The sequence below is a fragment of the Ipomoea nil genome, unplaced genomic scaffold (assembly GCF_001879475.1).
Source record: "Ipomoea nil cultivar Tokyo-kokei standard unplaced genomic scaffold, Asagao_1.1 scaffold0865, whole genome shotgun sequence".
NCBI classification, from domain to species: Eukaryota; Viridiplantae; Streptophyta; class Magnoliopsida; order Solanales; family Convolvulaceae; genus Ipomoea; species Ipomoea nil.
This window is the reverse complement of record NW_017617293.1, coordinates 1,423,433-1,449,148: the sequence shown is the minus strand read 5'-3', so window position 1 is coordinate 1,449,148 and position 25,716 is coordinate 1,423,433. Positions and strand designations below refer to the sequence as shown.

Sequence of the window (25,716 nt, the reverse complement as noted above, 5' to 3'; positions counted from 1 at the left end):
GTGGGGGGAGTGGGGGCAGCTGCCCCCACTGCCCCCATACTGCCTCCGTCTCTGTATATATATATATATATAAATAATAGGGAAGGGTTCAGGTGCGGGTATAGCTTCCTGTGCGGTTGTGCGGTTAGATCTGAGCCGTTGATTAAATTTAGATCAACGGCTCAAATCAATGAAAATTTAAAAAAAAACGCGTATCTAGAAGAAAGAAGCATAAGCTAAAAATGACGCACCTTAAGTGTTAGATTTTAAGCACAAACTCACGCACATTAAGTACAAAACCCACACACATTAAGCACAACCTCACGCACATTAAGCACAAAACCCACGCACTTTAAATATTAACTCACAAACTTTTTCAACAACTACTGACATTAAGCACAAACTCACGCACATTAAGTACAAAACCCACGCACATTAAGCACAACCTCACGCACATTAAGCACAAAACCCACGCACTTTAAGTATTAACTCACAGACTTTAAGTTTTAACAATTACTCACGTTAAGCACAACCATACGCACATTAAGCACAAACCTCACGCGCCTTACGCACAAAACTCACGCATCTTATATACAAAACTCACGCACATTAATCACAGATCCGCTCACCTTAATTTTGACCTAGATGCAAAAATTACAAAATTGTCACCGCATTTTTTTTTAATTTTGATAATCCTGGATGTTGATTTAAGCGAGATGAATGGCCCAAATTAAACCGCACAATCGCACCTGGGCACCCTAACCGCACCAGAACCTAATTCTATATATATATATATATATATATATATATATATATATATATATATATATATATATATATATATATATATATATATATATATATATATATATATATATATATACATATATATATGTATATACATATATATATATATATATATATATACATATATATATATATATATATATATATATATATATATATGGGCACGCTCAGGTGAGAACGATCGTCGAAGAGAGAAATAAGAATCACTCACAGCCGTCTACGTGCTCAGATTAACGAATTAGATGTAATTAAAAAAAAAAAAAAAAAAAAACAACGCGGTGGTATTTTCGTGAATAACTTGAACTTTAGTGCAAGTAAATGTGTTACAAGTGCAAGTAATTGGTGCACCTTTACAAGTAAAAAGTGCAAGTATAAAATCACTTACAAGTGCAAATAATTTACCTTGTTAACATTCGTGCACCTAGGTGCAACTAATTTTAACATTAGGTACGACACTTAATATTAATGGTCAATGTACAATTTACTTGCACTTAGGTGAACTATATGAAACTGCTAGTTGCATTTGTAATACATTTCACTTGCACTTCAATGTTCAATTATTTACGAAAATAACATCGTATTTTTTTTTAAATCAGTGTTTCTGATTCATTAAATTTATACACGTGAACGAATGTCATGCATTCTGATTTTTTTTTGGACGAATGGCTCTCACCTGAACACAATTATTGTGTGTGTGTGTGTCATATTCAATAGTCAATGTGAACCTACCATATATATATATATATATATATATATATATATATATATATATATATGTGGACCATATAGAAGAATATTATTTACCCTAACAATTTATAACTTCGATATTGGCAATTTGGCATATTGCATCAAAGTTTTAAAGACTTTATATAATTTAAAGTAAATTGAGAATTCACTCAAATTATTTATAATTTAATTTTTTATGATCTCTAATATTCAATAAATGAACTTTTTTTTAGCTATCTAGTATATTTTCATAATTATTTAATTTTAAAAAATTAATATATATAAAGACAAGTTTAAATGGAACAAGTCTGATCTTTATGTAAAAAATGCAGACTAATGCTTATGGGATCGTCAATATAGAATAATCAACAACTCTAAACTAAGGCGAAAAATGTGGCAACATTTTGATAAATATTATAAATTTGGGAGAAGTGTCAAATAGGCCCATGTACTATTGTCAAGTGCTCAATTCCCACCATGAACTAAATTAAAGGTTAATTAACCACACTTACCTACTAAATTTGTTCAATTAGTTTTTTTTGCAGGTAATTGACTTTTTTTGCAGGTTACCAATTCAATTATTAAAAAAATAATTTTAAAATAATTTAAAAATTATTATTAAAAAAAAAAAAGAATACAGCCGGTGGCTGTATTCTTTTTTATTTTATTTATTTATTTATTTATTTATTTATTTATTTTAATAATTAAATAGGTAACCTGTTATTAACCTGTAAAAAAGTCAATTGAACAAATTTAACTCGTAGATGGACCTATTTGACACTTAATTTAGTTCGTGGTGGAAATTGAGCACTTCGCAGTAGCAAATGGGCCTATTTGGTGCCTATAAATTTTGAACATACCACTACATAAAGTTTTGAAGTGCATCCGAGGATGTATAACAGTGCACTCAAGTTAGTTGTACTTGAACATATTATCATATGCATTCTAAAGCTTTGTGCAGCGCATGCACACTCCCAAAGTTTAAAATATTAACAAAATTGATATCATTATATTTTTTTCTTCTTCTTATGATATATATAGTCGTTGATCATCTTAGATTTACGAAAATATATAAAGTTTATTAATCACAGTGAACTTACATAATAAGTCACACCACACCATCATTGTACCTTGAAGCACTCATTGATAAATGTAAATATCTATTCTATTTAATGTTGTACGAGACATCTATAGTACGTGGTAATGTATTGTGACGAATATTTTGATGTATTTTTAACGTTGTTGCGTTGTACGAGGAAAATCAGAAGTCCTGCCGTTTGTCAATGTTTTCGATGAAAACATGTTTCAGATCCTGTTTGGTAGATGGTTATTAGTTTTAACTGATTGGGTTAATTAGAATGGTATAATTAATTGATAATATTATTACATTAGCTGATTATAAAAAGATGTTTGGTAAATTAGTTGTTAGCTAATAGTTGTTTAGTATAATTTCTTTTCTCAACAAGTTAATTGAAAAAATTACTTTGAGTAGCTTTTTGAATTTTAGCATTTTGAAATACAAAAAGTTAACTAACCAAGCACTTATATTGATATTTAAAACAAGTCGTACAATTAATAGTGATCAAATAAAATAAAATTAACATATAGGCTAACTCCTCACCAAAAAAAAAAAAAAAACATATAGGCTAACTATTTTACCAAACAGGACCCTTGTCTTTATCATTGTTAGCTCGTTCTTAACGGTTAATTAGTGCTCATTTAGATAACCGTTTGACAATTCCTTTCTATAAGTGTTTTACTATATGTACTCTCAAATTTTACTCCCACTTTTAATCCATAATATGGCAAATAATGATAGGATATTTTTTAGTTTTACTACATGTACTTTTCATTTTTACTCCCTCACTTTTACTTCCTAATGTGGCAATTGATGATTATCTTGATCCTTTGGGCCCCAATATAAATGTCAACATCAAAATTTTGTGAGAGTGAGTAAAATTTGAAAGTAGGAGTAATATTTTCCAATATTTTTATCATGTGGGTCTTATAAAAAATGTTTATATCAAGAATTGCGAAAAGAAATAAAATTAAGAATAAAAAGTGAGAATTCATGTAGTATTTTTCTTCCATAATTGGTTTATTTATGTGGGGGTGATAAATGAATGGGACAAAAGGATGTGGATAAAAGCTATAAAGTCTATTATTTTATGACATATTATATCGATATTCACATATTATTAAATGAGATTAATTTAATCAAGTTTTTGACTTATTTCTATTTGAGAGTTGGTACTTTTAATGTTTTTAAGCAATTTAGACCCCTCTTGTTCAAGTAATCGAGTCAAAACATTGATAATGCCTATTTGATTTTGTCATCAAGAAATTATTACAAATTAAATGACAAAAATAATGTTATTCACCTATTAAATAATATATAAAATTAATATAGAAATTAATTAATTAATTAGCATTGGCTAATTTTTTAAAAAAATATTTCTTATATCTTAATTTAATACGATCATAATTCATGTACTTAATTAAATGGACAAATTACAAAATATAACTTGAAGTTCTCTTCTTATTCTGTTTCACTTTTTTTTTTCTTTAATTTGAATATCTAGAAAAATTTACCGCCATTATTCGAAAACGTTCTCACTTTATGATCCTTGCTAAAAAATTATTATAAAAAGATAAATTAATTTATCTTAATATTGTCCATAATTGACTAGTTCAAACTATATATATATTAGCTAATGTTAAATAAATTTATATTAATAAATTTAACTCAACATTCATGGTTTAAAATGAACACATAACATTGCCCCCGAAAAAGCTGTGTGGTAACTAATGTTATGTCAAAGTTATAGTTAATAATGAATGTGTAACTTAAATTTTTATACTTATATAACAGTTTACGTCACATTTCGATAATAACAGGGCGTTTCGATAATAATTATCATGTATACCAAATATTGGAATTGAAATTTCCAGTAATTATATTCCCGTAAACTAAACACTGAAATTTAAATTCTCACTTTATTCCCAATAATTCATCTCCCATAGAATTATAACTACTTTCCCACGTAATTCTCTTTCTCCAACCAAACGCCTCATAAGATGTTAATTTTGCCTTTCGGAACCTCCTCCAGTCCTCCCAACATAATGGTTGAGTGGGTTGTCGGAAAATTATATTATTATTTTTTTTCTTAAATCACAGGTCGGCAATGATAGCTAAGTATACGGGAATATTAGGTAATTACACTAATAACTTTTTTTTTTTTAATACAAATTTTCTACTTAACTAACGAGTTTAGACGGTGACGTGTATTATTAGTGCCTCGTACGTCTGCCCTAGGTTATTTCCCAATAAACAAAGTTAGTACAAAAATCGAATCATGTCTCCCACTCGCACTCAACGCGCGTGCATCAAGTTGTCGGATGTGCTCTCCACGCGCGCTCAGGTGAGTGTATTGGTTGAAGCTCAGTGATGAGCTGTCATAAGTCAGCATCGGTTCTTTTATAGCCCATAGCCCCATACTACTAATTGCTGAAAGGTGCCTCGATTTTTGCGAATTTACATTGTCTCCATCCTATGTTCGGATAAGCAACCAAAATAGTAGTTTTATTCTACGGAGTATTTGTTAATAATAGCAAAAGAGGAAATATTTATTTTTTATTTATCCATGAAAAAAATATTTCTTACAAGTATATTGTTACTGATGCTGTTAATATCAAGTACTTTTGACCGTTAATACTAATATTAAAATTAGTTACAAGAGAAAAAAAAAACAGTTTTTATATTAGTATTAAATAAAATCCCTAAAAATTAAATTATTATTTTTATAAAAATGATGATAACATAATAAAGTTAAATTATTTGTGGTGGTTATTTTATATGTGATAGTGGATAACACTTAATTTGTATTTAAAAAAAAAAACAAGAAGTTTAGAATATTGTTATACATTATTAATAATTATATTAGTAGTTTCGATGATGATTAATTATTATGTATTAATCCAAATATAACGAAAAATAACATGAAAAATTTGATTCTAGATAGAATATCACATTTATAAAATGTCACGTTATCTAAAAGCATTTCTTAAACCAATCATCCTCAAAGTATGCTTCCTTTGAGACATACCCAAGAACATGAAGAAACGGTAGCCGTATCGGAGACAGTCCGCTCGGAAGTTAATGGTCATAGAAAAGACCTAGCCTCTGATACGAGATTGGAACTAGTGTTCTGATTCATTCAATCAACAGGAGTAAATATACATACTATAGAGTTATAGAACAACTAGAAGTATATAATGTAGTCCACACTAGGAACTAAAACAAAATTGTAGCATGGTAGATAGCTTTAGTAGGTAGTAAGTTTAGGAGTATGAATCTGAAAAAGAGTAAAAGCAATATTACAAGTGTCTACCTGCCTAACTGAAGATTCAGTTATTTGATCAACCACATATCACAAAACAAGAAGAAATTCAAATCAAAGGGTACAACTCCAAAGTGTGTCTGAATAGCTTCAACCGTTTCCCCAGTATATGGAAAGCATATAAAATTATATACATTTTTGAGTTTATTATGATCCTTGAGTAAAAAAGCATAAAATTACCACACAATAAGTGCCTAAAGACAAGTCTTGCCCATATGCAGGGTCAAGATCTGGTATCTGGGGCTCAAGGTTCTAATATTGAAACACAAGTTTAACACACGGTACGGTGGGGGGAGTGCCAGGAACAACCTTAACTGCACATTATCTATTCAAGGTCTGGAACCTGGAGCTCGAGAGAGGTTTTACAGTTGTAACACAAGTTTAACACACCAGGTGCACCGAGCACCCATCTTTTAACTGCATGCCAGACTGAGATCTGTAGTCGGGGTCCGGGGAGGGAGCTTAAAGTCCTGTCCTAATTTTGTTAACCAAAATACAAATCAACCATCTGTCTATATGCCCATGAAGTTCGGAACCTTTATCTATGCTAGAATAACTTGACCTCTGTGAAGATACGACAAATCAAAAATATCCAAGAATAAAGTAGCAAGTTTGAGTCATTCACTCAGGCAAAACCTGGGATGGCTACAGTTTAAAGCAAGAGGTATGCTTTGAGCAGCACTTAAAGGTAGTTGGAGACACTCACAAGTTACCATATTCTGGCTCTTTTCCTGTTCTCACCTTTGTATTCCTCTGACGCTTTCGCCCATCCATGTTAGCTGCTGCATAAGATCTCTCTCTTGATGAATTCTTTTTGCCAATTTTCAAGTCTTTTCCACTAATGGTAAAGATGTCCCAAGCTTCGGGGTCGGTGAATTCTGCTGGGTTTTGGTTAAGACTGCAGGTGTTACTCTCAACGGTGCTTTTCACGGGCCAAGCAGTAACAGGGATGCTGCCTCTCCCCAACTCAAAGTTTTTAGGCCGATGTTCAAGTATATGATCCTGCAACGGAAAAGAGGTAGGTCCTGGGAGGCATAGAAATCCTCCCTGCATGTCCCTAACAGAAAAAGAACCTTGAGTCATATGTGGAGTCCCACTTGAAGATGCAGAATTGTGCAATTTGCTTCCTCCAAGCAGTGAGGGTGCATACAATCTTCTTGACTTCTCTTGTTCTTGAGACTTGAATGATATTTGATCTGTAATGCAGGGCCCAATTTGTTAAAATTTCCATTTAGTCATGAAACAGTAAATGGAAATCTTTGTGATAGTTCAGGAGTTTCCATTAACAATGTAAAATCTGATAGAAAAGAATCATGTGTAATATCCATGACATTTTAATTCAAAATAAGATCCCACACTACCCAATCTTTATCAACCAGTAGCTTTCTCAGAATTTCACCACTAACTAGAAATTAGCAATTAAAAAAAACATGGGAAAAATAAAATAAGCTGTTCATTTCTTTTATTTTGCCAGTCCAATAAAAACATATGGAGTATTATTTTAGATTATGTACAATTATGGATTACATATCTCGCACATAACCCTTTCCATAGTGTGAAGTATCCCACCTCACCCCACCCACCCACATATTTCAGAACCTTATCACACTATTATAAAATGCTAACGTTGAAACAATAGCTGACACCCTAATATCTAGGTATCAGAAGTGAAATTAATCCTTGAATCTTCAATGAAGATTTAGAAGTTAAAACTTACTGTATAAAGAAGGCAGAGGTTGCCCCGAGCTTTCACCAGGATTAGATACACCAGATCTAAGGTCAGAGAACTGCTTGGAATGCTGATGTGGAAACAAAGATCTATCAAAGAAATTCTGAGTCACATCCCTGCTAAAATTAGGGTGATAGTCACATGGCATGAAAGGTTTCTCAACGATCTTGTTGGTATCCAGATTGAAACCCCTATTGGATGGCACCTTCTTATCCATGAGACTGAGCAATTGCATTGCTGGTATAGCCTCATTTGCATAAGACTCCAAAGACACCATATTTTTATGAGAGGCTTCGCCTTCCCGTGGTTTGGATAAAAATGGATGAGATTCACTTTGCTTTTTCAGCTCATTGGCCTTTATGTCACTGATGGTCTTCCCTTTATGATGTAATAAGGTTTGGACTTGGGCATCAATTTCCTTATTTTTTGACTGAGAAGTAGACTTTTGAATAGTTCCACGTCCAAAATGGGTGGTTGCTGGGGCTGCCCACAAGGGGTTTGCTTGCTCACTGAGCCGAAACCCATTTCTGACAGAGCCACAGGCAGATGATTGCCCTCCATTTGATAGTTTTTTCAGGTTTAGTGGAAATACACCAGACATTTGAAGTTGGTTTTCTTCCATCTGGTTCACTTCGAAATGACCTCTGTTCAACTTTGAGCTGGTGAATCTTCCTCCATTGCCTCCCACAACTTTACTGGCCACAGTTAAGTCTCTTCTGGCATGATCATGTTGAAAATAATTCAAGCCAGGTGATTGCCATGCCATTGATTTATTTCCATATCCATCAGAATACCCTTTAGCAGCATTGCTGTTTGCCTGAGCCAGTGATTTTGGTTTTTCACCAAGACCCCTTTCATACTGGTTTTGAGCCATTAGTTCCACTATTTCCATTGGTATGTCATCTGGTGGTCCTTGCTCAGATTCCTCGTCACGTCTTTGACTTTTTTTATGCTTATTTGCTTCTGCACTCCCGCGAAATTCTTTTGCTTCATTCTTCTGAATGGAAAAATCCTGGGAGGAATGTGTGGGAAAAGAACCAATGAATTCCTCAAATGCGATATATTCCTTTAACTCTTGAGAAATTACTTGGTTTAATGCAAATTAATACCACTTTAGCAAATAAAAACTTCAAAAAACTAAAAGCGGTTCAAGTTTCTTTTTCGAACAGGGAATTAATATTTCCAACACATAAAGGAGAAATGGAAGAGCATGGACCACAGGGAGAAGAAAATTTGGAAAAGATAAGGTCAAGCATTTATAGAAGAAAAGCTAGCACGCAAAAGCATTTTAGTAGAAATATTTCAATTATACTAGCAAGAAGAGTAAGTTGGTACCATTTTCTTATGCAGAGGAAGACTCCTTTCTTCAACGAGGGTTGAAAAATTTTGCTTCCCTTGGAATGTTATAGTAGTTTGAGCATTGAGGTCACACAATACTCCCTTTAAAGACTGGTCTGCTTTAACTGCATTTTGTTCTCTTATTAATCCCTTCCTCCTAGGATCACTAATTTTATCTCCCTTCTGCAGATTGACACTTTGGTTAAAATCAATCTCTATACCCCTGGCCTTAGGATCCCTAAAGCTGTTCAAGGACAAATCTAACCCAACTTTAGCAGATGCATCATGTGGCATTCTAAAGTTCCCCACTTCTGAATGAGTTGTCCATGATTCTACATTCTTCCTTTTGATTGAACTTTCTCCCAACAAGTGATTGCCAGGATACACAACAGAAGATGGATAATATCCAATTTCAGGAAATTTGTTATTATTTGAAGATGCACAAGAGCTCTTCCTGGTTTCCATCAACAACCGGCAATTTTTCAAATAATGCTGCACGTTCCCTTCACTTGATGCACAATGTGAGGATTGGATGATACCAGCATTTGTCGCAGTGCCATATTTCTTCAAATCACCAGATCCTGAGGGTGTCGTTGGCCAAGGGATTATCGAAGAACAGCCATCATCTACGTGAGCCTGTTTACTTTTCTTTTTCTTTGTTCCAGTTTCTCTATCAATTTTGCGTTTATTTTGTCGAATTTTGATCCTGGCATGTGAGCCTCCTTCAGCAGATCCATCCTGCTCTGATTGTGAATCAGGAATATCAATTGCTATGGGACTTTTCTCAGTAACTTCCTTAGATGCCCTGGCATTCTTCAGAGTGTTAATTCTAGAACCTGCCTCCGAAACTTTGCACTCAAGCTCTTGAGGTGTCTTCCTCTTCCTATGAGGACTCTTGATACCTTTCTCCAGATCAGCTGACCCTCCATCAGAATATGCAATAGGCATTTGGTCAAGAGAAGCCTGTGCAGAGTTGGTGCAAGAATTTTCCAGGTTGACTTGTCCACTTAACAAATCAGTCAGCAAACGAAATCGAGCCTTTCCAGTTTCACCATCACTTTCAGATGATCCCTCTCCGTCATCTCTCAGTTTGATTGAAGGCAGTCTTCTAGCTTCTTCCACACTATTATCAAGAGCTTCACTTGTGTTAGTATACAGTTTTGCTGTCTCATGAGTTGTTGAAGCAATCCTCTGACCATCACCATCAGAATGATTTTCTCTTTCTTGGACAATATATTCACTTCTATCATCTGCAGATTCATAGAACACATTGTGAGGAAGTGTGTGGTTACCTGGGTGCTCAGAATTTATTGAGAGCAAATAATTTTTGTCCAAAGAAATATTGCATTCCTGTCACTACTACATCTTGAAGTGATATATGATTAATGAAGATTCTTATAATAGCCACACATAATTTTTGGAACTTCTTGACTCAAGTCTTGATTAGATCTTATAATATTTTAAATAATCCAGAAATGCTATTCTCTTTGTTTCTTACCCATTCAGATTCAATTTTATCAACTGATGGAGAAAAGGCAGGAATTACGCATATATTTACAGAAAATAAGAAAAAATCCAAAAGCACAGAATCACACAACATACATGCCAAATAAGTGGAAGTATAAGATAGCTACCATGTGCATTTGTGCCTTCAATTCCAGACTTTGTTTCACTAGTATGTCTGGATAATGACAGAGATCTTTTGACACACAAAGCAGCAGATGCATCTTTGACAGCTGTATTTCTTTCATTTTTCCCTGAAGTTGGAGCATGCTCCATCTCCAATGGCAGCTTTTCTGTGTTACCCTTAGAAGGTGTTGGGATGCATGGATTACAAATAAATGGAGTACTTCTGCAACTGTTAGAAGCAATTCCATTATCCTTTCCTGCATTTTCACTGAGAAGATCCTGTACACAGTTTTCACAGCGCCACCACCTAAACTTGCGAACCACTAGAGGAGGAAGTTCCTCCTCTGGATCACTATTGTCGCTGGATTTTGTAAAGGGTGAGCAGATCTTCTTGTCCTTTTCTCTCATCCCAGCAACATATCCACTGCATCCACAGCAGAAATATCGAGTCAATAATCTCCAATATAGAAATCCTCTTTTAAATTTCGTATCTATTATACAGTACCAAGATAGAGTCAAGCAAGTGCAATAATTCCCACAAGCAATCATCAGACTACAATAAACTTGCCATTGTTTCCCATATGAATACTTAGAATTCATATTTCACATCTACCCTTGGAAGCTGAGTAGAAACTTTTCAATTACAATCCTCTTAGCAAAACAAAATAATTATTACAAATTCCTATTAACCAATAAGGGAAACTTCTGTCTACTCCAACAAAGAGATTAGAGTTTATGATTGGTTATATAGGCCATGTCTATTTGCCAAAAAGGTTTAGTAATTTTCATGGAGTCATGGAGCCACTATTTTCTTTAGTTCCATATGATTTGTCTTTGAACAAAAGCAATTTTCATAGGAACATCAAGTGCAAAGTTAGTGTATAGGATCATTCATGTGATTTTGAACTATATAAACTTTTTTTATATCACATATTCTTTCAGTCCTATTGATCTTTATTTGTCAACTAAAGCCACACTACAAACGAAAATGTGGATAAAATGGACCTAGAATCAACAACTTAGTGATGAGGTATACATCCACTTAATAGCTAGGCTTAGTTTAGTCTTGCTCAATCAGCTGATATTTCTATGATACTACAATATCTAGTATTGTTAAACTTAAAGAGGAAAAGAAAATTAGTATAAAGGAAAAAGTTTGAACAGTTAATTGACGCATTTGAACACTTTAAACCTGTTATGCCTTCATAGCACTGGATGATCAACTCAATCTTGTTAAGTGTTTTGAACACTCACTCTTCTGGTCAGACATTTTCAATAAAATCTAACAACTTAAATTAGCCGACATAATTAAGCTTAAAAAAGGTCCAACAAGTCTTTTAACGGCTTAAGAAAAACCATTTTAATTAGCCAAACATTCCCGCCATTTGAAAGAACACGTACTGATAAGCATGCAGTTCAAGTGGCCAACATGTATATCGTATGTATGAATGAAAGGCTTACCGGATTGAAAATGAGTGCTGATGACAGTTTCCCTCCTCAATCTTCTGCATGGCAATATGACCAAGGTCTATTGTAATCGAATCAATCTTTACAAGTGATCCTGAAGGTCTGGAAACCGTATTATCGTATTCACTTATCTGATGATTTCCATTTCCCATAGCCGTGTTACTCTTCTCCATGAGAGAATGAGAAGACTAACACTACAAACAGCAATAAATATCCAATTAAGATTCTTTTAAAAAAAAAAAAAAAAACACTACATAAAATATCATTTCAGTGCAAAATGGACATTGTTATTTCAAACCATTCTAAGAATATAATCCAAAGCAGTAGTAATTATGTAGACCAAATGCAGATGTAGAATGTTTAATCAACAATACATCCTACACATACGATCACAAACTCATGTAACAAAACAACATCATCGATCATCACTGTATATATCTTCGGTTTGTGGTTACAATAACGATCTCATTCTTTAACAATCCCAAGATTCCCGCAACAATAGGGATGAAACAAGGAATTAGCGAAAGGCTTCAATTCAAGGTAGCAAATGCTGGAAACCCTAGTTCTCAATTCGCAACAAGAAACCGAAACTGTTTGCATCAAACCATTCGATCATTTGCTACTTCACAAGCTGCAGTAGAATATCAGCTTCAAAGCTAAACAAGGTCAAAATATCCTAAAATGAACAGTGAACTTCAGTCCTAGATGGCAAATCGACTTTAGGGTTTCCCTTTTACTCATTTCTTAGCAGCCACACAAACAAAAAAGGATATAGATATGAACCACTTAGGCAATTAAGCTAAAGCTGGAGGATACCTCCAGCTAATTCCACACACATCCCCCCGACAAAATTAATCCAAATTCATGAACCAAAATTAGGGCTTTTTCGACAGCTGTCGATTTCCAGCATCCGATGATAAACCCGCATTAGAACAAAGAAAAGAATCGAGCTGAGGCGAAGAGAAGAAGAAGAGGACATGGATGGAAATAAAAACCCAGAAAGGACAGAAATCAGAAAAACCCAACAAACTCAACTTTATCCGACTCATATCAAAGGAAAGAATCAGCTCAAACTCGGCCCGAACCTCACCAAAAAATCACACGCGACCCAATCGGAAACCTCGGCCTTAAAACCCACCCAGCAAAAATATCTAGAAAATAAAACTAAAAATTCGAAATTTTCAGATCAGGAAACACCTGCTGTGTAGACCCAGATACCTCCCCTCCACGACCCACGCCGAAACCACCACCGTCCGATTCAGCTCAAACTCATCAACGCAGATGTGCTAACTCCCACCCCAGACATCCAGCTGCTCCTCATCAATTCGAGCGCGAACTTAGCTCAAACCCTAAGACCTTTTTTCCTTTTTTTTTTTTTAGGTTTGAAATTTGTAGAGAGAGAAAGAGAGAGAGAGAGAGAGAGTGAGGGCGTAGAGAGGAAATGGAGCTGTTGGAGAGAGAAATAGCGGTGGTGTAATAGAAAAGAAAAGAGTGAGGTTTTAAGTTTTATGTTTTTTTTTTTTTATCCTTTTTGTCTTGGAGCTAGTATTCATGTCTATTATCTATTATTATTATTATAAATTATATATATTACAAAGAAATAAATAATTTGAAATTCTTTTATTTTTTTTTACATGATAGTACCCTAGATTTAGTAAAATTATATTATATTATTATATATATTATATCAAAACCTACTACTTTATTGCGACTGAGGTTCCTGAGGATATACTGACGCTCCTCTATGCTGATGCTGGCGGGGCTATCTTGAGAAGAATTAGATAATGTCTACTACGCATGTTAGTGTCTTTCTCATCTAAAAAAATGTTTCATTTGCAAATTATAATAATCATAAATAAAATTTTTAAAATAATTCATGACCAAAATTTAAAATTTGCGAGTAAGATGATAGAATCTGATAATAGTTTGGTTTTAAATTAATTAAAAATAATTATTATTACGCTACATAGGAAATTGTGATACCATAATCCGTAAAAAAAAAGGATAGAATTATTACTTTAAATGGTAAAGATCTTATTTAATACGTGTATACGATTGTATCGTAATTAATTAATTGATTTATTGATTATCAAATTATAAATTTTCTAAATTAAGTAATTAATTAATCATAACGTGTCACGTCGAGTGAGATTTTTTACGAGCATATGTGTAACATTATTCATTATACATAATGAATAATACATTGAATATATAGGTAAAATAATAAATACAGGATGGTACGTATAAGGAAGTGAGAGAGAGAGAGAGAGAGAAACGGGGGGTGGTGGGCCAATGAGGACGCGCCACCTGGGAGACGCGACACCGCCCCAACTAGGTATTTTAGAAACCCTAGTGAGAGAGAGAGGGGGGAGCGTGGGGCAGACGCGGCGAGATTGGGTGAGTAAGTGAGTTGCCGTCCCCTCGAAGATGCCTCCACTAAAGTGGGATGCGATTAGTGCGTGTGGGACAGGCGCGTCGGGGAGCGTGGGGAGAGAGAGAGCGGGATGGGCGGCCGATTCTTGGGAAAAACCAAAAAAACCCTAATTGCTGCTGTGGTGCATTAATAATAAAGGAGAGGTAAGGTAAAGTAGGGGATAACCTAGAGACGTGTGGGTGAGCCTACTTGCAAAAAACGAAAGGTGCAAAATAATATTGGGTGGGGACTCCTCCATGATATTATATTATATTATATATATATATATATATATATATATATATATGAGAAATAAGTTGTGATCAATAATATGATATGATGTTGATTTGTATAGGTATAATCTTATATATGATATTTGTGTTGTATCAATCTCATAAACAATTTATCTTAGAATATCTGAGACAACCACAATTACTATAGATAGTTATTCGTGTTACAAATCAACATTATACGGATTGATACTCTGGACTAGGTATTATCAATAATTTGTACCTAGATACTGTACTCAATGCAATCCGGCGTACTATATGGATAGTTGTGTTCTACCTATAAAAATTCGCACTGTAACGACCAGCACTTTAGAGCATCTTCAATTGTTTGATTTTTGTACAACATTTTAGGAAGCCATGTAGGAGATCGAGAGAGAGAAATGGAAGAGAAAAATAAAAGAAAAAAAAAGATTCTGACAATTTTTTTTTAAAAGGAAAGCATCGGTAATATGTCAGAGTGTCGCGCCCGGAACACGTGCGCAGTGCGCTCCAAACGCACAATTCCGGCTGAAGAAAAGTTTAGCAAAAAACCATGCTCCTCATTAGACAAAAATCAGCGCAACTACTCAATTTTTTCATGTTCCAAAAATCAACAAAAAACCCTATTAGGGATGTCCTTAAAAGCTCTTTATACTACAAGAAAAATCAAACTTATCATTGAAAAATTCGTGGGTAAATTACTTAAACCTCTAGGTATATAATTTACTAACAAATTTTTTTAAATAATTAACACATTGAAACTCATAGGTATTTAAGCCGCAACTATATTTAGTATGTGGTGAAATCTGTAAATATTTTGTTGTTTTCTCATAGGGTTATAAATATAGAGAAAGTTTCCAAATTTTTTTTAACTATGTTGTCCAGGCCGGAACTATAAAGGGAAATAGAAGGAAAGTTTTCAAAAAAATCTTTGTTTTTAACTATTTAAAGTGACAAAATTATTTATGCTCTCACTATTTTAGGGAAGAGATCGAGACGGGGTGAGAGATATTAAAATATTAATAATTTTAAAATATCATACCATATATGTAAATACAGTAAGAATATTTATTTCAGACGTAATAATAAGGTTTTACACAGCAGTGAACTTACCTAATTAAGAAACTGGCCGGGATTTAATTACATAGGATTATGTATATTCATGGGATAGGATAGGATCGGATAATTCCATTCTCCTTAACTCCTAAATTTTTTTAAATTTATTTATTTATATTATTTATTTTTGTTTCCTGAAACTTCAACGTAACTCTTTGATCGTAGAGATTGAGGTTGGTTTCTTGTCCAATGTGGAAACAATAAAATATATTAATTGTAATGTCTTTTTGTGAGTTCATGCGTTGTTGGGTTTCTTTTATATATATATATATATATATATATATATATATATATATATATATATTAAGTAGCATGAAACAGTGGCATGTAATTAACTAATTATGTTATTGTTGACCTAAACTTTACAGAGTTCAGATATGTGTGTGTATCATGATTCATACTAAATGGATTTACTGTATCAGAACATGCAATGGTGTATTAATATATATATATATATATATATATATATATATATATATATATATATATATCATGTATTTGGACTAAATGGAGTTACTTTCGGCTGTCAAATTCTTTAAATTTTTTATTTACAAATACCAAAGAAAAAAATTATTAGGGTGTTTGGTAAATAATTATCAGATGATTGTGCTAGTGGGTTCGACTAGTTGATAGCATTAGCTAATTATAGAGGTAAATTAGTTGTTACTTCTTAGCTGATAACTTATTACATGCAAAATTACTTTCTCAAAAAATTGATCAAAAAAGCTACTTTGAACAGTTTTTTGAATTTTAACGTTTTGGAACAATATGTCGTTACAAAAAACTAATTAATCAGATACTCATATTGGTTGTTGTTTTATCAAGTCAAACGGTTAGTAGTCGTCGTCAAACAAGTCAAAATTGATTGATAGATTATATTACCAAACAGGATATCACACACACACACACACAGATATATATATATATATATATATATATATATATATATATATATATATATATATATATATATATATATATATATATATATATATATATATCGTGTGTTATTTGTTTGTTTAAGTTTCATCTTATATGAATTATGCCAAAAGTTATAACTAATAATCAAAATATGTACAATGTTTTTGGTTATACGTATGTAGTAAGTAGTGTTACATTTAGGTAACAACAATAGCAAGTAATATGCTACGATATGACGTCGACTTTAATTAATTATAAATAATTAATTAAAAGTGAAGAGTAAAATAATCAACACGTGCTGTCAAATTTATACAAAAATCGTGAATTGATTTTATTTTTATTGACATTCTATTTTAAAGTTACAACCATGCTTATACCACTCGACTGTAAGATCATTGACTTCATTATTCTCATTACGGTAGTTAGGCTGAAGATAGGAGGGGGCCATTCCATCATCTTGTCATGCTATTACTAGATTAGGCACTTATTATTAGGTCAAAAGTTATAGCTAATAGGGAATGACACAACTTTATTTCCTTATACTTGCATATATATATATATATATATATATATATATATAGCAGTCAAACACGTTTTGATGATAGGATGTTGAATGTGACTCCGCTCTCCAAACCTTTGACCAGCAAATTAAATGAAATAAAGTTATACATTCACTATGACCCTGTTTGGTAAATGGTTGTTAGCCGGTAACTGATTGGGTTAATTAGATGGTATAACTACTTGATAACATTAGCTGATTGTAAAAATGTGTTTGGCAAATTAGCCGTTAGCTGATAGTTGTTCGGTATAATTTTTTTTTTTCAAAAAATTAATTGAAAAAGTTGCTTTAATTTGAGCAATTTTTTGAATTTTAACATTTTGAAATCACTGCACAAAAAACTATTTAACCAAACACTTATATTGATTATTTAACGAAATCATTTCAAAAAAAAATTATTTAACCAAATCAAATTATTAATAATAATAAAAAAAATCAAAATTAACTTATAAGCCAACTATTTTACCAAACAGGCCTATATATAAGTTATAGTTTTTAGTATAGCTACAACCGTCCAACAATAGGGATTAATTTTTAAATACCCAATCCATATAAAAATGCCATATATGTTGCATGCATGCATGCATTGTTGTATTTATCGAGAACAGTTTTCTTGATATTCGTATTTAAGCATAATTGATCACATAGTAATTAGTATTAAACCAATATTATATATTCATTTGGAAACATCATTTTATCGATGCTACTATTTAACCTATTTACTTGAGTTGCCATTAAACATTTCATTTTTTATTTACGAAAAAATTTATGGCCGTTATTTAATCATCCCTTCTCTCAAGTCTAGTTCTCCTTAGTATGGGTGTCCTTACTCCTTAGTCACTATTTGTCTTATGTGTAATATTAGAGTAAATATCAAAAATGTTCCCCCGACTATAGTTAAATTCACAAATTAGTCCTCGACTTTCAATTTCAACCAATTAAGTCCTTAACTTTGTAATTTTAACACAATTTGGTCCTCTGTATATTTGACCGTTTGTTGACTGTGATTTTTGAGAATATATATGTAATTTCATGGTCCATCATCGGTTTTTTAAGGTTCCGGTTGCATTTCCAGACCGCACTATTACATTCGAATCCACTGCCAAAAGCAATCTACCAAATCCGATCGCCTTTCTTCATCCTCCATTTGTATTCAATGTAGTTGAGTTCGTACCAGAGCGAAGAAGATGACGTGTTTCCGAACTGGTGCAACGTCATCCTGGAGGCCTTCACGTGCTCCGACGAGAGCTGAAGGTTCTTCTGGAGATCGTCGATCACGGTCAACAAACAGTCAAATAGATGGAGGACCAAATTGTGTCAAAATTGCAAAGTTAAGGACTTAATTGGTTGAAATTGAAAGTTGATGACCAATTTGTGAATTTAGCTATAGTCGAGGGACCATTTTGGGTATTTACTCGTAATATTATTTCAGAAGTTATTAGACTCAAAGATTTCATAAAAATAATAATAATAATAATAATAATAATAATAATAATAATAATAATTGGTTGTAAAGTTATAATTCTAATCAAATTATATAAAGGGGTGAAGTTTGGGAACAATGAGCGGGGATTGAGTCTCATCGGTAATAGTGCAAGAGTAACCTTTCAAAGTGAGATGATTTTTTGTGCACAATAAGCAAAAGTCTAGTCTTTGTGTTCAACTGATTACTAATTTACATCCTTTTAAATGCTCTGTTAGGCTGGGACTAGGAAGCCTTGGGGTTGGATTCAACCTTTTTTGGGAACAATTAAATTGGGATGGGTTTGACGTACCCTTCGTAGTATTTAAGGTTGATTTATCCATTCGTTGTCGGGAGATTGAGTTTTGAAGTGTTTCCATCCGATAATCGATTCAACTTTTTAATTTTTTTCCTCTGCTGTAATAAAAATTTCCTCTCTGTGTTTTTTTTTTTTTTTACACCAAACTTGACTTTAATTTACTTTAATTTAGTTTGTTAAGAAAGGCTGAAATAGTAGTAACCCAAATTGGAAATCTTACCTAACTCCCTGATATGGATTAGACAAAGCCCTAATATAATAAACATTTTGTTTGAAAAAAAAAAAAAAAAAAAGGAGAAATACTATACACTTGCTTATAGACGCGTCGTCCTTGAGTGCGATTCGAAACACTTGATGGACAGTCTTTGAAATGGCGAAGGGTTGAGGGACATGTCAAATAACATCCTCTGCATGTGTTACCGAGAAGCAGCAGGTTTCTCCGAGTTGAGATACGTTCACATTTTTAGAGAGCAGAATAGACTTGCGGACAGGCTAGCTCACATGGCAGCAACGCATCAAGGCGGAGGCGCCATTCTTGATAGACCGCCACGTGAGATGGAGGAGTTGATCGAGTTAGACCGGATCGGAGCGACGTCAATTAGACGGGTCTCCCACTTGTGATTTTCTTATGGTTTTTTTTACGGGTATCTCCCTCTCAACAGAAAGAAAAAAAAAAACTATACACTTGCTTATGTAAAAAAAAAAAAAATGAAAAAAGAAAGAAAAACTCATAGTCATTATTCAAGGGTGTACACTAAGTAAGTCTTGTATTATGACCCTAGCTAACAAAAGATCCGCCACTAAATAAACATTTAGTTCATGTGTGATGCATGTCCGTTTATATATTATAATAAACGAATAATTTAGTTAAAGTGTGAGTACAAGTCCTTTATGTCGTTTGCTACGACTCCTACAAATTATCAAGAGTCTCGTTGAACGTGAAAGATAATATTTTATTCGACACATACGTAAGAATGCGAATACATCTGGTTAAAACTTCCATGGCTAAACAACATAAGTACTTATAATATGGTTAGACTTGGCAATTCGTGTATACAGGTCCATTAACGGGTCGATATGATAACGACACGAACATAATAAGATTAAATACGGACACGATACGTTATGGTTAACGGGTCTAAATTTTTAATACGAACACGATTACGATTTGTTAACGAGTTAAAAAGGTTGAGACGATTGACACATTTTGTTAACAGGTTTCAAGTCGTGTCAACAGCATATGACACGAAACCCGTTTAAACCCGCTATTTCTTTTAATATATTTAAAAACTAAAATGTAAAGTTAAGTTTTATTAAAAAAAAATAATAATAAATAAAACCTACAGTTCAATCCATCAAACAAACTAACAAATATTCAATTATAACATTCATAAAATGATAAAATAATATCCAAAAATCATAATTAAAGGAGTCGATACTAGTTTTTAATTAGAAATAAAATTGAACACAATAAAAATTCAAATTTCAAATTGTTGAACATCACTAATTGGTGTAGGATCTTGGCCTAATGTAGTAAATTCATCCTTAGTCATGTTCATAATATCTTTTGTAATCTCATACATGATAATAGTTCTTAACGGGTTATAAACAGGTTTGGTAAACGGGTTCGTGTTAACGGTTAATACGATAATATTAACCGGTTAAACGGGTTTTTAATAGGTTTAATGGGTTGACCCGTTAAGACACAAAACATAACGGGTCTTAACGGGTCAATCTGTTAACGACCCAGGACACGTTAAGACTAAATACTAACCCGTTATTTTTGTGTCCGGTTTCGTGTCGTGTCTATAATTGCCAGGTCCAAATATAGTCTTTATTATTGGTTTGAGATGTCACACGATGGCATATATATATATATATATATATATATATATATATATATATATATATATATATATATATATATATAGTGGGGGGGGGGGGGGTAAACATTCATTTATATATATCATGATAAAAATAATGAATAATATTTATTCAAATTCAATGAACATTATGAACGTTATAATTGAGGAATAGTTCGTGCCGGAGCATGTCGTACAGAATAATATCGTCGCAAATATCATTTAATTTTGTGACAGTTTTGAGAACATGAGAATTAAGATATATAAATGATTCCAGATCGTTAAGTATCCATTCAAGAACATGCATGGGAAATGCTTCCAGGTCGTTGTGTTTAGCTAGAGAACGTGAGATTTATTAAGGTTGCAAGTTGCATGTTAATTATTTAATGTTGGATTATATTTTGTTGTTTATGGTGACAGTTTTGCTAATAAAAAGTAGTAAAGGAGTAAAAAATAATCACGCAAAAGGAAAAAAAAAATTGCATGATGGAATCTTAAGAATCGCAAGGTAGGAGTTTTACTTTTTTTCCTTGGGTACCTCTTTGTGGGGTCACAAGTCATCTTATTTATTCTTTAATAATTTATTGGATGAGTTATTAAGGCGTGGAGAGGTGAAAAAAAAAAGAGTTAAATCCGACTATATATATTAGAATGGTGAAATAGACTGGAGCTATAATTTTTTTGAGTACTACTGATTATATTACAATATAGTGCCACCTCAGTAGGATTCAAACACATGAACTCTCATATAAGAGAACCATAGAGATATCATTGAACTACAAGTTACTTGGCAATTAGAGTTTTAATTAATTTGCCCTAAATAATTTTTATCCAATTAAGAAATTTAAGGAATTACATAACATCGAAAAAGATGGTTGAGTGAATGAAACATAATTATTGTACTAAAAGGTCAATCGTTCTATTCTCACCAATATGCTCTCAAGTGTGTTCATCGCACAAAATTAAAACGGGACTTATCCAATACATATCATTAAATAATGATGACAGTTTTTCTCATCATCTCACCCTCCAAAAGAGAGAGAGAAAAGGAATTACATAACTGCCGATTCTAGAATAAAATTAAAGGTGTACGTATGTATGTCAAAGTTGAGGTGAGTCCTCATAACATAGTGGTTGTGGTGGAGTCCATTATCTTTCAAATCCCATTACAAGACAATTCAAGTTTTTTTTTTTGGAGCAAATTAAATACTCGAAGAATATACCAATATATATATATATATATATATATATATATATATATATATATATATATATTGGATCATATGAGAAAAAGTTATTGGGAAAAACTAAGAACCAATCTCAATTTTATATATAGAATATTAGATGGACTAGATCTGATTTAAAAAAAAAAAAAAAAGTGTTCTGATATTTTTGTAATTATCACCAATTTCACTATGCAAACTTGAACACTAAGACTTATATTTGTTCTTACTAGTTTTACACTGATTTAATGCAAAATGTTTGTATTTAAATAAGTAATAAGTAATTCAAAATATATCATCAACGTAAGATTATATAGAAACTAAGAAATTTATTATAAATGACATTAAAATTAATGTTATTTTGCACTTTTTAAAAAATAATTAATTATGTACATACTTATAGTAGTTGGTATGGTATTAGGTGGTAGATACTACTTTTCGTTGGAATTATTCTAAGTTTTGTTAATTCACTTTTAGATAGGTTTGTCATTGTCTTCGTCTTCATCACTTGCCCGCTTCATTTTTGTTGGTAGTGTCTCATGTGCAATTGGATTACTGGTGTTAGTTTGCAAAAAAAAAAGACATATTTGATCTAATTAGTTTTGTTACTATATATACATTGAAGTAGATGCATTGAATCTCTAAGTTGATGCCCTTATACTTAATATTTATAAAATTGACCCCGTCATTTGTTTTTTCATTGATCATCCTAGATGAATGAATCAAATTAGTCCACACTTATCACGAGAAACCTAGTTCACATATGATCATAATTATATATATACTTTGTTCACCTAAAAAATCCCTTCCCCCACATGAAATTCATCATAATATGACTTATAACAATTATTGGGTGTCATAAATTGTAACAACACTAAGTTATTATCGAATACTAAATCATCAAATGAAAAGTATATATCATGTCAAGAGGAAAATTAAGAAGAGTGATTTTTGAATTGTGACCAACCAAGCTCAATTATCAATATATAAAACATTATAGTAGAGTATATAAACAAAATCAAAATACATATTGTACAATTTCTTTCATGATTATATTTCTTAGTTTCTTACACTGTTTCTCAATCATATTGCTTCATCAACCAAACAAAAAAAAAAAAAAAAAAAAAAAAAAACAAAAAGAGTCCCTCAAACCTTGGGAGTTGTGACTTACTTCATTTGGGAAATTTTGTTTTAAGAAGTGCATGCTAGTTATAGGTTCAATCACAATCAACATGTTACCGCCTATTTGGTTCGCTGAAAAATATTTAAAATGAAATGGAATTGAAATTCTATAGAAAATAAATTATAGAAAAATAAATTCTATTGTTTGGTTGGTGAAAAAGAAATTACTGAGAATATGAATTTCATTGTTTGGTTGAGTTTGAAATTATAAGGAATAATGAGTATAAAGACAATTATACCCCTACACAATAACAATAATAATTATAATTAAAAAATCTGGTGAGGGCATAATTGATAATTGTCCTACTTGTTTTCTATGGAAAATAAAATACCAAGGGGGCCATGAAAAACGTTTTCCCCATTCTTGAGAAAAATGTTTTCATGTTTTCCATGAACGAGACTCAAAGGAAAACATTTTCAAGCAAACCAAACATGCCTTTCGATCTTATAGGTTAAGGGATTTTTTTTTTTCTCTTTTAAGTAACCCAGGCCCATGAACCAACTCCTCAAACACATGAAAAGGAAAATTGAGTCAAGCTTCTAATATTTGCGGTAGGAATCGAACACTCACTTTGTTGCTAGAAGTAAGCTTTAAGTTTGAACTTTTCATTCACTAGAGAAAGACATGAGGGATATGAGGTCTTATAAGTTGATGAACCAAAAGGGGTTGATGGTTAAAATTAGGGCTAATAATTAAGTAGATTGGTCAATATTATGTAGATACAAGTTTGTAAAATATTAGTCCGTATAGACTTAACTCACAGGTTCACTCGGCAGTATTTGAGAGGAGATACCAAGGTTCGAACCTCAGCAACGATAGTGTGCCAGTAAATTACCGTGATGTATATCATCTCAAATGCCAAATGGTACCGTTTGACCGAGTTAGGGGTCTCCTAGACCCGCCAATTAATACTTATTTTGAGTTGATTATTGTTATTAGGATCTCTCATTCCTAGTGATGCAAAGGACCAAAAGTATAGTATCATAATTTAATTAAAAAATAAAAAGTATCTAATTTATGAAATATACTTGTGTAAGTAAAAATTTTCATTTAATATAGTTTGCACGTGCGAGCTCACACGCAGCTCGCGCTGTAAGTGCTGTAACTGCAAAGTTATCAAATCTCCATTTTTCTACTGTCACCAAACCGGCGATCTCCACTCGTCTCACCGGCCACCACGACGGCGGAGCAAACAACTATTGATTCCGCCGCGCCGCCGCTGCAGAGCTCCTCCGCAATCGTTTCATATGAAGGTATCTCCAACTTCACATACAAGCTCTTCATCGCACTCCGTAATTCGAACTAATTAATTTTCCAAATGCATATATATATATATATATATATAGTGAAATAATCATAACAAAACACGCATTACTATCCGCATTTTCTCCGTACATTAATAAATATGTGTGCGATTTGACTTTCCTGCTTTAAATCGAATGTGAAAGTGGTTGCTAGAGTGTAAATTAAACATCTGCAGATCAGAAGAGAAGAAGATCAGACAATGAATTGAATGAGAAGAATTATGAAAAAATAAATGGAATTAGATAGGCTGCATTTATTAATTTGTAGAAGGTATGAGGTTGCATACTTGCATTTGAACTATATGTTTATTTGGAAGTTTCAGAATAATTCAAATCTATCTTTTAGGTTTGCTAGCAATTTTTTTCAGAAAAATCATGTGTTTTGGTAAGAAAAGTAGAAATAATCTGATCAGCCTTCAATTCATTTGCAAATAATGGTTTAATTTTGGTAGATATTATATGAATTCATGGTCTGTTATGGCATTACTAACATGGATTGATCCAAATTCTGTCTCTTATTTCTATTTCCAAGTGTTTCTTCATCAAAAGTGAAACAACAGCTCTTTATCTGGAGATTAAATTGGAGAAGTGTTACAGTATATATTTGGGTGTGTATATGACTTTTACAGTTTCCCTTTCTGTGATACCTGAAACGACACCACTGGCAGTTTGTAATGCAATGGGAAATTCCTAAACCAGTCTTTAGTAAGGTAAAAAGTTTCAAACACTTAACTGTCTTCACTTGCATCAGCTTTTCACTACCCTACCTTGTGACATGTGGTAGAATATGAAAATGGGAAATTCCCAATTTCAAGGAATTGCCTTCAGGAGTAATTTTCAACTTCAATTGCCCCCTCCCCCCTCCCTTTTCAGTTTTCCAACAGTGGTGGAAAACAGTTAAACAGCAATTGGTGAATAAGCAGTCTGCCAAATTTAGATTAATATAATTCTTTTACATAACATGGTTTAGTGGTTAGTACATTTTAACAATCTGAATGTGACTGCAGGAA

General features: G+C 32.6%; 1 protein-coding gene across 1 annotated transcript; it reads right to left on the bottom strand.

The window, feature by feature from the left end:
- Nucleotides 1-5,942: 5,942 nt before the first annotated feature.
- LOC109178709 lies at nucleotides 5,943-13,528 on the bottom strand. Its single transcript, XM_019328247.1, has 6 exons — nucleotides 13,273-13,528; nucleotides 12,070-12,269; nucleotides 10,614-11,032; nucleotides 8,977-10,229; nucleotides 7,630-8,653; nucleotides 5,943-7,108 (listed from the first exon to the last, which is right to left on the bottom strand). The coding sequence occupies exons 2-6, from the start codon at nucleotides 12,246-12,248 to the stop codon at nucleotides 6,615-6,617; spliced, it is 3,369 nt and encodes a 1,122-aa protein (XP_019183792.1). The 5' UTR covers nucleotides 12,249-12,269; nucleotides 13,273-13,528; the 3' UTR covers nucleotides 5,943-6,614.
- Nucleotides 13,529-25,716: the final 12,188 nt, after the last annotated feature.